General features: G+C 38.6%; 1 protein-coding gene across 2 annotated transcripts in view; it reads right to left on the minus strand.

Moving 5' to 3' along the window:
* The window catches only part of NUP133 (nucleoporin 133), a 59131-nt gene that overhangs the window by 32150 nt on the left and 13590 nt on the right, over nt 1-13391 (minus strand). For both annotated transcript variants that reach the window (XM_024213812.3, XM_024213811.3), the window contains exons 6-13: nt 12996-13166; nt 10724-10879; nt 10568-10638; nt 9807-9954; nt 6917-7061; nt 5417-5574; nt 4550-4641; nt 77-240 (exon numbers count right to left, since the gene is read on the minus strand). In XM_024213812.3, coding sequence (XP_024069580.2) covers nt 77-240; nt 4550-4641; nt 5417-5574; nt 6917-7061; nt 9807-9954; nt 10568-10638; nt 10724-10879; nt 12996-13166 — 1105 coding nt within the window. The remainder of the gene's footprint in view (nt 1-76; nt 241-4549; nt 4642-5416; nt 5575-6916; nt 7062-9806; nt 9955-10567; nt 10639-10723; nt 10880-12995; nt 13167-13391) is intronic.

Below are 13391 nucleotides of genomic sequence, written 5' to 3' on the forward strand. Positions count from 1 at the left end.
CTTATGATTTACTTTTTAAACAGAAAACTGTGCACAACTTCCCACATATAAAACCCCAAATAATATTAAGCCTTACCCTCTGGTACAGATTCAGCCCATCGTGGGTCAGATGCAGGGTAATCATCCACTAAGTCTACACTGATCTGAATTACAGCTCTATCCAGTTCAGTATCAGAATCCAGGTCTGCATTTGGTGGAAAGAGCTCAACAACCATGCTCTGTGCACTGATTACATCTTTTCTGAAATAAAAGAGAAAGGCTGCATAAAACAAAGTGTAATCAAGTGTCCAGAATGTTAAAAATTCTCACAACCAGCAGTTTTTTCTACTATACTTTTTATTAAATTTGTAGGTTATAATCACTTACACTGTTTGTACTGACCACCTTTAACCTGAGTTTTTAAAAAGCATCTCAGTATAATTACCTATTTCAAAGGGGTATTTTCTATTTTATTGATGGGTAAGTAATTTGCAGTCACTTTTGACCAAAAAAAACCCTGATGTTTAGCTATGCATGCTGAATGCCTTTCCAGTAGCCAAGCTAACAGGAGCAGTCGACACAATATTTTAACTAAAAAAATGTATGTGCCGAATGCTCCTCTTGGCTTGCTATTGGGGGCTAGTAGCAGTTGCAGATGGTCCACATGACGTTGTAGGCAATCATACCATCTCCTCCATACATTTATCAAGCGCAAGCCTGAAGCCAGTTAGGTTTTTTGCCCTCACTGCTCCCCTTAGAAGGCTATTCCAGAATTTCACTCTTCTGATGGTTAGATACCTTTGTCTAATTTCAAGCCTAAACTTGTTGATGCCCAGTTTATATCCATTTGTTCTTGTGACAACAGCACCACTTAACTTTAATAACTCCTCTCTCTCCCTGGCATTTACCCCTCTGATATACTTATAGAGAACAATCATATCTCCCCTCAGCTTTCATTTGGTTAGGCTAAACAAGTCAAGCTCCTTGAGTCTCTTCTCATAAGGTAGGGTTTCCATTCCTCTTATCCTAGAAGCCCTTCTCTGCACCTGTTCCAGTTCGAATTCATCTTTCTTAAACATAGGAGACCAGAATTTCACACAGTATTTTCATGGCTGCATCCCATTGGCAGCTCATAGTCATCCTGTTATCAAACAATACACCCAAGTCTTTCTCCTCCTCTGTTGCCTCCAACTGATACGTCCCCAGTTTATAGCAAAAATTCTTGTTAGCTCTTAAGTGCATGACTTTGCACTATTACATTTCATCCCATTTCTATTACTCTTGTTTTCAAGGTCCTTCTCATCTTCTTGTATGATATTCCAGTCCTCCTCCATGTTGGCAATACCTTCCAACTTTTTGTCATCTGCAAATTTTACTAGCACAATCAATCCCACTTTTTGTGCCAAGGTCATTAATAAAAATGTTAAATAAGATTGGTCCCAAGATCGATCCCTGAGAAATTCCACTAGTAAACTCCCTCCAGACTAACAGTTCACCTTTCAATATGACCCGTTGTAGTCTCCCCTTTAATCAGTTCCTCGTCCACCTTTCAATTCTCATATTTATCCCATCTTCTCCAATTTAATAATTTCTCATATGGAACTGTATCAAACGTCTTACTGATATCCAGATAGATTAGATCTACTGCATTTCCTTTGTCTAAAAAAATCAGCTATCTTCTCAAAGAAAGAGATCAGGTTGGTCTGGCAAAATTCAACTTTCGTAAAACCATGTTGTATTTTATCCCAAATACCGTTTACCTCTATATCATTAACTACTTTCTCTTTCAACATTTGTTCCAAGACCTTGCATACAACTGAGGTATGACTAACAGACTTGCAGTTTCCCAGATCACCTTTTCTCCCCGTTTTGCCTAGAGGGGAAATCCTCTGTGTTTAAAATCTTTTTGTTACCCTGTAAAGTTATCTTCCATACTGATTTTACAGAGGTGATTCTTTTATCTTTTTTTAAATAAACTTCTTTTAAGAACCTGATTGTTTTTCAGTGTCCTAAAGACCCAGGGGGGTTGATCTGTGCTCACTTTGTAACCAATTGGTTAGAATATTATTCTCAAGCCTCCCCAGGAAAGGGGGTGTAGGGACTTGGGGGGATATTTTGGGGGAGGTAGGGCTCCAAGTGGCCCTCCCTGAATGTTTGTTTAAATCACTTGGTGGTGGCAGCGATACTAAGGGTAAGGAAGAAATTTGTGCCTTGGGGAAGTTTTTAACCTAAGCTGGTAGAAATAAGCTTAGGGGGTCTTTCATGAGGGTCCCCACATCTGTACCCTAAAGTTTAAAGTGGGGAGGAAACCCTAACATGGGTACTATATTAGCAATTCTCCAGTCATAGGGTACAACCCCCAAGTTTAAGGATTCATTAAAAATCCTTGCCACTGGGCTTGCAATTTCATGTGCCAGTTCCTTTAATATTCTTCGATGGAGATTATTTGGGGCCCCTGATTTGGTCCCATTAAGCTGTTTGAGTTTGATTTACATGTCAGAAGTAGTCATTTCTACTTTCATATCCTTGTTTCCATAAGCCACCCTGCACTACTCCCAAATTCCTCATTACCCTTATTAAAAACTGAGGCAAAGTATTTGTTTAGTTGTCACCTACCATGGCTCAGATTATCCATTTCTTCTCATATCTGGTACCATTTGATCCAATAACATCTTTCTCCAAATAATGGCTCACTTTCACGCGGTTACCCTCATCACAGCTTCCATTTACCACTCCTAGTTTGCACCCTCACCTCTTCACCCTGTCCTTCCAACTCTCATCAAATCATACCTCCTCTTATCTTCAGTCTCTTAACTGCCATCTTCCTCTTATCCCCTTCCTTCAGTTTCTCTACAGCTGCTTCCTACTCTCCTTCCTCCAAAAACACTACTAACCCAGTAATCTATTGCATATCCCCATATCCTTTCATCATCTTCCCTTTTCCTGCATTATCCTGCAAAACCATGTCTCATTCTACAATTTATTTCCCACTCTAGCACTGGCTCTCTCTCCGACCCTGGCACCATCCTCTGATGGTGATTTCTCCTCCCAGCTGCCCAGGTGGCAGCTGTGTTTGTTGCTCTCCTGCCAGTTCCAACAATTCCTCACTTTCCCCTTCCTCTCTGAAGTACACACCTAACTATCCACCCATCCCTTCTTGCCACTGCTGTCATTCATCATTCCAGCTTGCTCTCTCACCCTTCTCCTTTCTCTCCACCTAACTCTTGACTCTCTTCCTAGTACCACACCATTAACCTTCAGTTTCAGCTTCCATGTTGGTGAGCCTCACTGTTTCTTGTTCTCTTACTAATACCCTTGCTCAACCTGCTGTCACAAATCAATTCCCCCATTAACCTCCATGGTTGCAACTTTCTACACCAAGAATTAAGCTCAATGATTTCTCTCTTCCCGGACTAATTCAGGTCCTCCTCCTTGTATTTAAGGATCTCCACAACTCAATTTCTTATCTCTCTACTTCGCCTGACAGTCCCCTTCATGCACTTCTCCCACACAAATCTCTGTCTTTCTCATGCAGCCCCTTATGCCTGGAACCCTCTTTCTGACTCTCTCTTCCATGCCTCCATCCTCTCTTCAAAGTCCTTTCTCCAACCTCAATTATTCTAGGAGGCTTAGTTTTATAGATTATAGATTACTATATTCTTTCTATTCTAATATGAAAAGTGTAAGTCTGCAGCCCTGAAGACATCTGCACAAATCACTAAGCAAACAAACTTACTGTTTTCACCCTTGGGTCACTCCACCCTTTCCGGTGTTTATCTCCTCCACTTGTTTTTGTCAATTTAGATCACACATTTATCAGGGCAATGACTATGTTTTGAGCAGCATTATGCACATTCATGGCACTGTATAAAAAATATCTTCTAAAGGAATACTGAAAATTGCCCATTTAAATGTAAATAAAATAGTCAGGATTTTTCCATTCTTCCCTAACACTCTTCACCAATGCCAGTTACTGAGAGGACAAACAAAATTTTAAGCTTAAAATAGCTTTACTTTGTGTCAATCAGATCATTAATACCAGCTCTGGCAGGTTATAGCTGTAAAAATGACTATACAAGTCTGCTCATTTCTAACATGGATCACTGCCTAGGTGGTCCAAGAATGCCAATTATTTCATGCGATAATTTTTTTTTAAAATTGGTTCTTTTTACAAAATCTCGTGTGATTTTTTTAACCACAAAAAACTAAAAACTGAAAAATGTTTTTGAAAACCAAACAATATTTTTACCAATTTTTTGTGGGGTTCTTTTGTTTGTTTGGGTTGGGTTTTTTGGGGCTGTGGGATGTGTGTGTTGAAAATCCAGAAAAATTCAACCAATATGAAAAGCATTTCAGGGAAAATAAAACAGCTAGTCAAAAAAAACTGTCAATAACAATTTACTCAACAGTGTCCAAGGTGTGCACACACTTTTCTAGAAAAGGAATATATTAAATATGGGTCCATGGTGATTTTTAATTAATCAGCATGAATTTTATTTTTATCAAGAGAATCCCTTAATTAAAAACAAACTTGCCCTCTCTAGTATATCAACATAGTGACTCCTCATACCTGCAGTACTGTAGAAAAGCAGCTTTCAGTAATTTAGTTTTATCCTCTTGTGCTATAATCTCCATTCTACTGGTAGCATCAAATGCAGAACCCTGAAATGGAAAGTAAAAATTTAGACTGAAGGACACATAGGCAAATACAAACCTCATTATGGAAGGAAAGTAATCTTTCTAAAATAACAATGGTTTAGGATTATAATAGACAGGCCAAATCTAAAGTTTTTATTCCTGTGGGATGTTCTTGCTGATCACAACAACAAAAGAGACTGGGGGTAAAGGTAACAGGATCACAGTTCAGAAGCTGTACAGATTGATCTAGCCAAAGTAATGGTCATGAGATTCCCTCCATTATGAGGTACTACTACAGCAACTGATTCTAGAGGGTCAGATAAATGGGATAATGACCAATTCATTCTTAGTTATTAGCTAACTAAAGAACTGGTCAGCCCCATACTAGATGCCCAGCTTCCATCCCTCTCTAAAAAATTTTGGGCAAAAGATTCTACTTTAGAAAAATATTCTTGACAAGGTAACTCATCTGAGATTTTAAGTAAATGCATATTGTATAAAAGTTAAATACGGACATGTGAAAAAACTTTTTTCCATTCTAAAAAGAGTTGGTTACTTGATAAAAAAAAGTAGAATTAAAGTAGCACATTATTCAAATGGGTAGAGCTGGCTGACAAATATCAATTTGACTGGGAATTTCAAAATATTGTAAAAATTGTTTTGGGTTTTGAAAATTTGTTTTCAGTTAGAGCTATACAAAAATTAAAATTTTCTGTGAATGAAATTGTGAAGGTGAGTGAACTCTAGGCACATTTTCTTTTTGCGTTACGAGGTTTTGACTTTTCATACTAAATATTACCTCATTATTTGGTCCAGCTACAGAAGAGGACAGGGAATCCTCAAGGTCTTCAGGAAGCACAGACACACTTTCCCTAGAAAAGATGGCCACAAGCCCACTTTTTCTGGTGAAAAAAATGGGAACTCCAGTGTAAGAACCTGCTCCTAAAATGCTATCACCTAACGGGAAGGAAAAACAAGACATTTAATAAATAAAATGATCATATAATGCTGCATTCATAGCTTGATCTTCAAGTAGACATTTACCACATTTTCCCATGAACCAGCTAACAGCAGTACTTCACAACAGACTTGATCATTCAAACAAACGATAAGACCCACTGCAGATTACCAAATGATATGAGGTAATAACTAAGCAAACAAACCTAATTTTAGAAAAAATCCAAAGCACGGATTCATAAAATATTCTCACATATTAAAGTAAGTCCAGCTTTATTTCATGTTACACACCATACTATCCTAGTAAAAGAACTGTCCTATAAAATACTAATAGCAGTGGTCTACTCAAATCTTTGATGAGAAGTGGAATGAAATTTCCAGGTGGAGAGAGAGAGACTTGTTTGGTTTGCAGAGAAGCCTTCCTCTGCAACATGGGTTTAAACCAGCAAGTGACATGTGTAAATGGTGGATTCTCTGTAACTTGAAGGCTTTAAATCATGATTTGAGGACTTCAATAACTCAGCCAGAGTTTAGGGATCTATTACAGGAGTGGGTGGGTGAGCGAGCTTCTGTGGCCTGCAATGTGCAGGAGGTCATGATCATGATGGTTCGTTCTGACCTTAAAGTCTATCAGAATAAGCAAGATTCGGTGGTATTTAAAAATAGGGCTCCTATGTACAGTTACACAATATCATCTTATTTTCATTTTCTGTCTCCTGTCAAGTGAGTTTAAATCCCATTTTTAGAGTAAAATCCCAGACTTTTTGCAAGCAGTATATGAATAAAAATATACTCAGCACTTATATGTGTGTGTGTATATACACCTCTACCCTGATATAACGCAACCCGATATAACACGAATTCAGATATAATGCTGTCAAGCAGCGCTCCGGGGGGGGGGGGCGGGGCTGCACACTCCGGCGGATAAAAACAAGTTCGATATAACACAGTTTCATCTATAACGCGGTAAGATTTTTTGGCTCCCGAGGACAGCGTTATATTGGGGGTAGAGGTGTATATATTCAAAATTGTTTGCACAAACAACTTATTATACATTTCATACACAGGGAAGCTGAAGCAAAGTAGTAAACTGACTGGCTGCAGGCCAGAGAAAGAACTAGCAGCAACACCTAACATTAGAGTTCAGACCTTTGACTGCCAAACCTTTGTTCATTCCATCAGCCTATGCTGCCTCAATCTTTAGTTTTGAGGTAACTGGGGATCCTTGAATGAAGGAACAGAATGCCAAAACATATGGCTCAATTAAAATAAATGAAGAAAAATTTTGTCAATATGGTTAACTAAGTGAATTAATACAAATTAAGTTTCCTATTGTTATTACCTTGTGCACCAAAAAAAATTTTCTCCTGTGGTAAAGAAATTCTTCCAGTTCCAGTTGAACAAGCAAAGACCTCATCTTCAGTATACAGGTAGGCAGCATGGCTAAAGAAGTCTGGGACCACGAAACAGCACATCAGTTCTTCAGACTACAAGTGTCCAGAAGAATGGCAGAATATACAAATAAACAATATTTAACACTTAATACAGCACTTTAAAAATGTTCAAAAAGTTGTACAAACATGAATATCTGCCTTTTCTTAATTTTAACATGACAGACACATCTATCTCAAATGTATTTTAAAAGGATCCCTATTTCTATTTTGCTCTGAATATTTAAGATCTGTTTTGTCACCTGCTAACTCCAAAAGAGATGAAGGTATATTTTCACCAGAATAGAAAAGAGGTGAATAAATCAGTAATTCAGCAGCCATTAGACACTCCTCCTAATGTAAGAACCAATTTTAAAATTGACACCATGGAAAAAATATCAGCCATAGAAAGTTAGGTCAAAGCTAATATTCATGAACGTAAAAGCTTAATTAAAGAGACATTGACACTTCACGAAACATTTTTTGTGAAGTGTCAGTTGAGTAAGCAAATATACTTTAAGCACACTTTGTGGATTTGTGTTAGAAATCTGCAGTACATCTGTAACTAAAGATTTGATTGTTGAAAACTAGGTATAGATGGGTTTAATTATCAGAGATATTCAAGATTATTGGTATTAGAGAGGCTAGTAAAACAGACTGATGTATCAAATAACAGAGTATATACATTTTTTAAAAGCTAAGATTCTGAGCAAAAAAAACCCCCAGCAGAAGCCAGGAAATTTAAATTCAAAGCTGGTCTGGTTTTTCTGTTCTTATCAAAAGCATGAGCTTCTAAAATATCAGCCAGACAGCAGCAGAGGCAAAGCCTCTTTTTTGAGCATATGATTGCATCTGAGGGGGAAAGAAGGGTATGTATATTGGGGATACTAGATGGAATTCAGAACTTTCAGCTGGCTTTGCTGAGCATCAGTACAAGCTATAAAAAAAAAAAAAGAAGCAACTGGAGATTAGAAAATTAGTTCAGTATATACAGCACAAGATACCCTATAAAACAATCTACAGCAGTGATAGTGAAACTGAGGCTCACAAGCCACAAGTGGCTCTTTAAAAGAGTCTACTGCAGCTCTTTGCAGTACATGATATTAAAACACTGATTTAATTATTAACCAATCTAAGTTATTAACCAATCAGGATGCTTTTACTATGTTATTAACCAATTGTAGCTGATAAAATAATACTTGGTCAGTCATTTTGCTGTGAAAATAATATTTATTTCCCCTGTCATACTGTTTAAATATATAGTACTATAGTAAATGAAACAATGAATTCACACTACTGAGGCTCTTTAGGGTAATGTTGATCGCTAATCTGGCTCCTGAACTACTAAGGTCTGAATATCACTGATTAACGGCATATAAATCCATGTAATCAGGTAATGCCCAAATCTCACAAAAGATTCATTTTAAAATAAAGACAAGAAGATTCACATCTGGCTGAAATACTCTTCAAGTATCCTTTTTTCTTCTTACTCAGTATTATTTAACTGCTTTAAAAGCTCTAAAAAGACAAAGATCAAGCTTTAAAATTAAAAGCTATCTCAACAATAGCTTTTAACCTCTAAGCCAGGGATTCTCAACCTTTTTCTTTCTGAGGCCCCCCCAACATGTTATAAAAACTCCAGGGCCCAGTGAGGGGGGACTTGGGGCTCCAGCCGCCAGGCAGGAGAGCCCTCACGCATAGGTGTAATTTGACTTCTATTGGGGGGGGCCCAGGAAGGGAGTGCCACTCACCTCAGCAGGCCACCCAGCCTGTCTGGGTTGTGGGGAAGAGGGGGTGCAACCAAACATTATAACTCAAAGGGGGGTGGCTCAGCTCAAAAAGTTTGAAAACCGTTCAGAGGGCAGGAGGTAGGTAGGTGTTGTGTGCAGGTGGGGTGGTAGTTCAGAGTGCAGGGAGAGGGGTAGCTAGGGGCTATGTGCCTGGAGTGCCTCCCCACCCTGCGGTCACTGCTATCCTTTACCAGCTGCGTGAGCAGTCAAAGGGGGCTGGGAGCTGAGGAGCAGCCGCAACCCCAGGCGCCAGCAGCAGGAAGAGGAAACAGGGGAACACCATGGAGTAGCCGCTGCCCCACCCTGCCCGGCTCCAGCTTCCAACCTGGCCAAGGGCGAGGCCTCAGGGGTCTGGGGGAGAGAAGGAAGTAGGGGGGTGGGCGTGGAGCTGCCCCCGTGACTTCCCTGGTCTGGGTAAGGCACTGCAGTTTGGGGGGGCAACGCCCCCATAACCACCCAAATCCACCCATGGACTCAGGGCATTAGCCTCAGGGGGAGTGCCAGGGCACCAGGGCTTGGGGCTTTGGCCACGGGCCCTGCGGACCCCCAGGGCACCAAAGACCCCCAGTTGAGAACCGCTGCTTTAAGTTTTACTCTTAACTTTTCTGTATTTGCTGTTCATTTTCAGCAAAATTCCTTCAGCCTTCTCCTTCAGATTCAAGACACTGAGGATGAATTACTTCATAATTCATGCAAAATTGATTTTATAATAAAGCTGCTTACAACAGAGAGACAGATGGCGGTATGTAGAGGGCAAGACAGTAAACCTAAACAATATGAAATATCTCAACAATAACACTTCTGAAAAAGGAGAGTGTTTCTGTGGGTTTTTACTTTATATATTTTACATGAAATTTAAATATTTTACATTGAACTTTAGTTACTGCTCTCATCAAAAGCTGTTTATATTAATTCTCAGGAAAAGAAAACACACAAAAAATGTTGCCTGTATACATTATTTCCAAGACCAATTCCAAATTCACTTTAGAGCAAAGGTCCAATGACTCCATACCTGAAAGGGTGGATTATATTGGGTGACCTCCACAACAACATCATCAGACATGTGGTAACCTTTATCCTCCACTGTTATGAGAGTGTAATAGGTGAGACATGGACTGTCTCCAAGATGCCATGCTGCAGCCAAAATTACCAGTCCATCACTATTCATTGAAAAAGCACCACACAATAAGTACATGCACCATGGTTCAGAATACAGGAACATAGGTAGGACACTACATAAATAATATTTTCAGGGATCCAATGTATTAGAAAAGTGTCTTTTTATTAAACAGGAACTTTAGTCTCCAACGTAAAACAGTGAGGGGGTATATGGAGTATTTTGTTGTTTTAATGCTCTTAATGCAACAACAATGGTTTTTAGAAACTGAAAATCTGTGGGAAACTAAATTCCCATCAAGCTGTTTAAGTAATACCAATAGAAGCCACAGACCAGTTATTTTGGTTAGCTGACACAGAAGTTATATTTGGCTTACCCAGCCTCCTGGAAAAAAACATTGCGAAGAAAATTATCATGAAATGACAGAACTTTAATAGGGTTATTCTGGGTGAAGAATTTTTAAAACCATTAAGTTACTAATGCTATCACATCTAATACAATTAGTTATTTGCACTGAGGTGCCTGTTTTGTCACCAACAGCATTCAGAGTAATTAAAATCCCAATCATTTACATATAAAACAATGTAGGAAAATAGAAAGCACTTATCAAATCAGCACATGGTTCATCTCTTGCTAGACAGAATGCTCATGCCTACCGGTTTCGCTGCAAATCCAAATACTGAACGTTGACTCCTCCTTTAATATCTTCATAGCTACTTTCAGAGCCCTGTAAAAGACACTAATTTATACTGACAGAAACAAAGCAGCTAACTACCAATTTCATTTTATTTTTCAAGTTTACTGCCTCTTACCCAAATTGCATCTGTGATGTGTTCTTTAAGGATTCTGTTGATATCCCAGCTGAGAACTTGACGTTCAGCAGAATCGTCTATCTCCCATTTGTTTAGATTTGAACTGGTCAGTGCATAAAAGCTTGATCTCTCTTTGTCCCAAAGAACACTAGAAAGCTGCATTAACAACAAACAACAACAACAACAAAAGAAAAAAAAAGAAGCAAGCTCTGTGAGTTAAAGTATGTTCTTACTATTCTGATATATTGTGCCACTCCACTCTTAATTTGATAAGACTTATGCATGCTCAATTTGACAATTATTATTACTGTAGTGCCTACTAGCTCTGTTCATGGACCAGAACCCCATTATGCAAGGGGCTATATAACCACAGGATAAAAAGATGGTCCCTGCCCGAAAGAGCTTACCATCTCTGCTTTAACTATGATACAAGATTTAAGTATCTAAATAATTCCAGACAGAAGTCTTAGTTTATGGAATAGAAAAAAATTGCAAAAATATCTTTCATGCTCCTCTCCAGCTTTTGTGAAATTCACATACAAAACTTGAGTTGATCCACAACCACTGGCATCCCTTTATCTAGGGAGAACCTATGAGTTACTAATAGTTTCTCCATTGTCATTCAATTTGCCCTGCATCATTCTCTGCACATCTCAAGTGTACATCAGGCTATAGTTCAACGTACACTTTAAAAATCATGCTTTGGGTGATGCAAGGACCTGAAAGAACATTTGCCTAATGAAGTAAACATGTTATAGATGCACAGGAAATGGGGCACGGCCTCCACAGAAGTGACTGCATGAGTCTTTTTGCATTTGAATGTTAAGACAGCAGCTCTCCAGATAGACAAAAGGGTATTTTTTCCTATGACTCTAGTAAGGTGCATGGGATAGGATGTTTTGCTGATGTTTAACTTAACAGATTTTTTTTTTTAATATGAGTTGTACGGTTAAGAACTCAAATCATAAAATGCCAAAGGTAATATTCACATGCAAGTTAAACTATGTCCTTCCTTATGGATATGCATGACAATATGATCACAAAATAAATCACAAATAATACAAATAGATGTCCATATAACCTTGAAAAGTGGATATTATATAACATGCAGCAAATGACACAGGGCCTGCTTCATTCATTGCTCATCTTGTATGTAAGTGACTTTCAGAGACTGTCAGCATAAGCAGAGTATATACACAAAACTACAAAATGCCACACATCTAGTTTTACAGAAAACTGTACATTATATTTGATAAATGGTAAGTGGACAAATAATTAAAGACTCTTAGAATACACAAGTACCACTACACTGGATACAACCTTAACTTTGGCATTTCCTGACTTGAATGATAATACTGCACAGTAAAGCACACACTAAAGTTTCTTTCGATTAACTTAAATGAGTCTTCCTGTGGTGAAAAGCTTAAAAAATACACAAGCACTCAGCAATTAAATTGCTAGATCAGGTATGGTATGGACCAGAAAGGAAGACAATATGCTGTGTAAGACTAATGCCACTCCACGAAATAAACAAAGGGGCCACAGGCTGTTGAGAAATACCACATCTAGATAGGATACCAACTATAGTTTGCTTTTGACATTCAGTTACCACAGGGATAATCTATGACAAATGAATAGGAGGGACAGTAGTACACTCCAGTTTTCTAGGCTTTAAGCCACTTGGTGTTTGACAACCGCAACGCAGGGAATCTTCTGGGAAGCATATGAAATACCAATTCTGGAACACAAATCAGGTTGAGGACTCAAGTCCAAGTGATCATACTGAACGCAGATCATCCATTTAATGAGCACACAGATGCTATGATTTCTGAGGAAATTTAAAAACAGTTGCAAGATAATTATTCCTTCCTGTTTACAACAGTGCTGTAAAGCAGTGGTTTTCTTTAGGGGTCCGCAGACTACATCGAAGAGGTCTGCGAAAGGTTGTCGTTACTAAAGAACAGTGGTTTTCAACCTGGGGTCCACAGACTATGTCTAAGATTTCCAAAGGAGTCCGCACCTCCATTCGAAATTTTTCAGGGGTCCACAAATGAAGAGAGATTGAAAACCACTGCTGTAAAGTATTTCTTTTTTAAGCCTTACTGAATATAATTGGTATGGAGTGGGTTTCAGAAGTTCTGTATCCTGATACAGTATGTCCTTAAGTAGCAGTGAGTGAAAGGGGAAGGAAGGAGTGAGACAATAAGTTGGAACACAGCATTATAATTTAAAAAAAAAAATCTATTTATAATAATTTATTTCTTGAACTTACCGCAGCATCATTACTGGGAGATAAAATCCCCAAGAGAGAGGAGACTCTTCGGCCAATTCCAGAAAACATGCCCTGTCCCTGTGGCAGGACATGCTGATGGATCTTACCAGAACTGTCTGGTATCAATCGAACTAGCTGGCCCCTTGAAGATGATAAAACAAAACTTCCTCCCTAACGAAAAGTAAAAATGTCTACATTAAACACATAAAAGACACACCAAGAACTTTCAGCAACAATTACTGTCAAATAAGGATTATTTGTACCAGGCTAGGAGAAAACAGGATTGGGAAGACAGCCATCGTTGCTACTGTACAAAGAACCCAAGGGCTAGCAGAGATATACCACGAAACATTTTTCCAGCAAATTAATTTAAAGCTCAGCTGGCTCTAAAAGCCT

This window comes from Terrapene carolina, unplaced genomic scaffold (genome assembly GCF_002925995.2).
Source record: "Terrapene carolina triunguis isolate 2854851 unplaced genomic scaffold, T_m_triunguis-2.0 Scaffold85, whole genome shotgun sequence".
Classification (NCBI taxonomy): domain Eukaryota; kingdom Metazoa; phylum Chordata; order Testudines; family Emydidae; genus Terrapene; species Terrapene triunguis.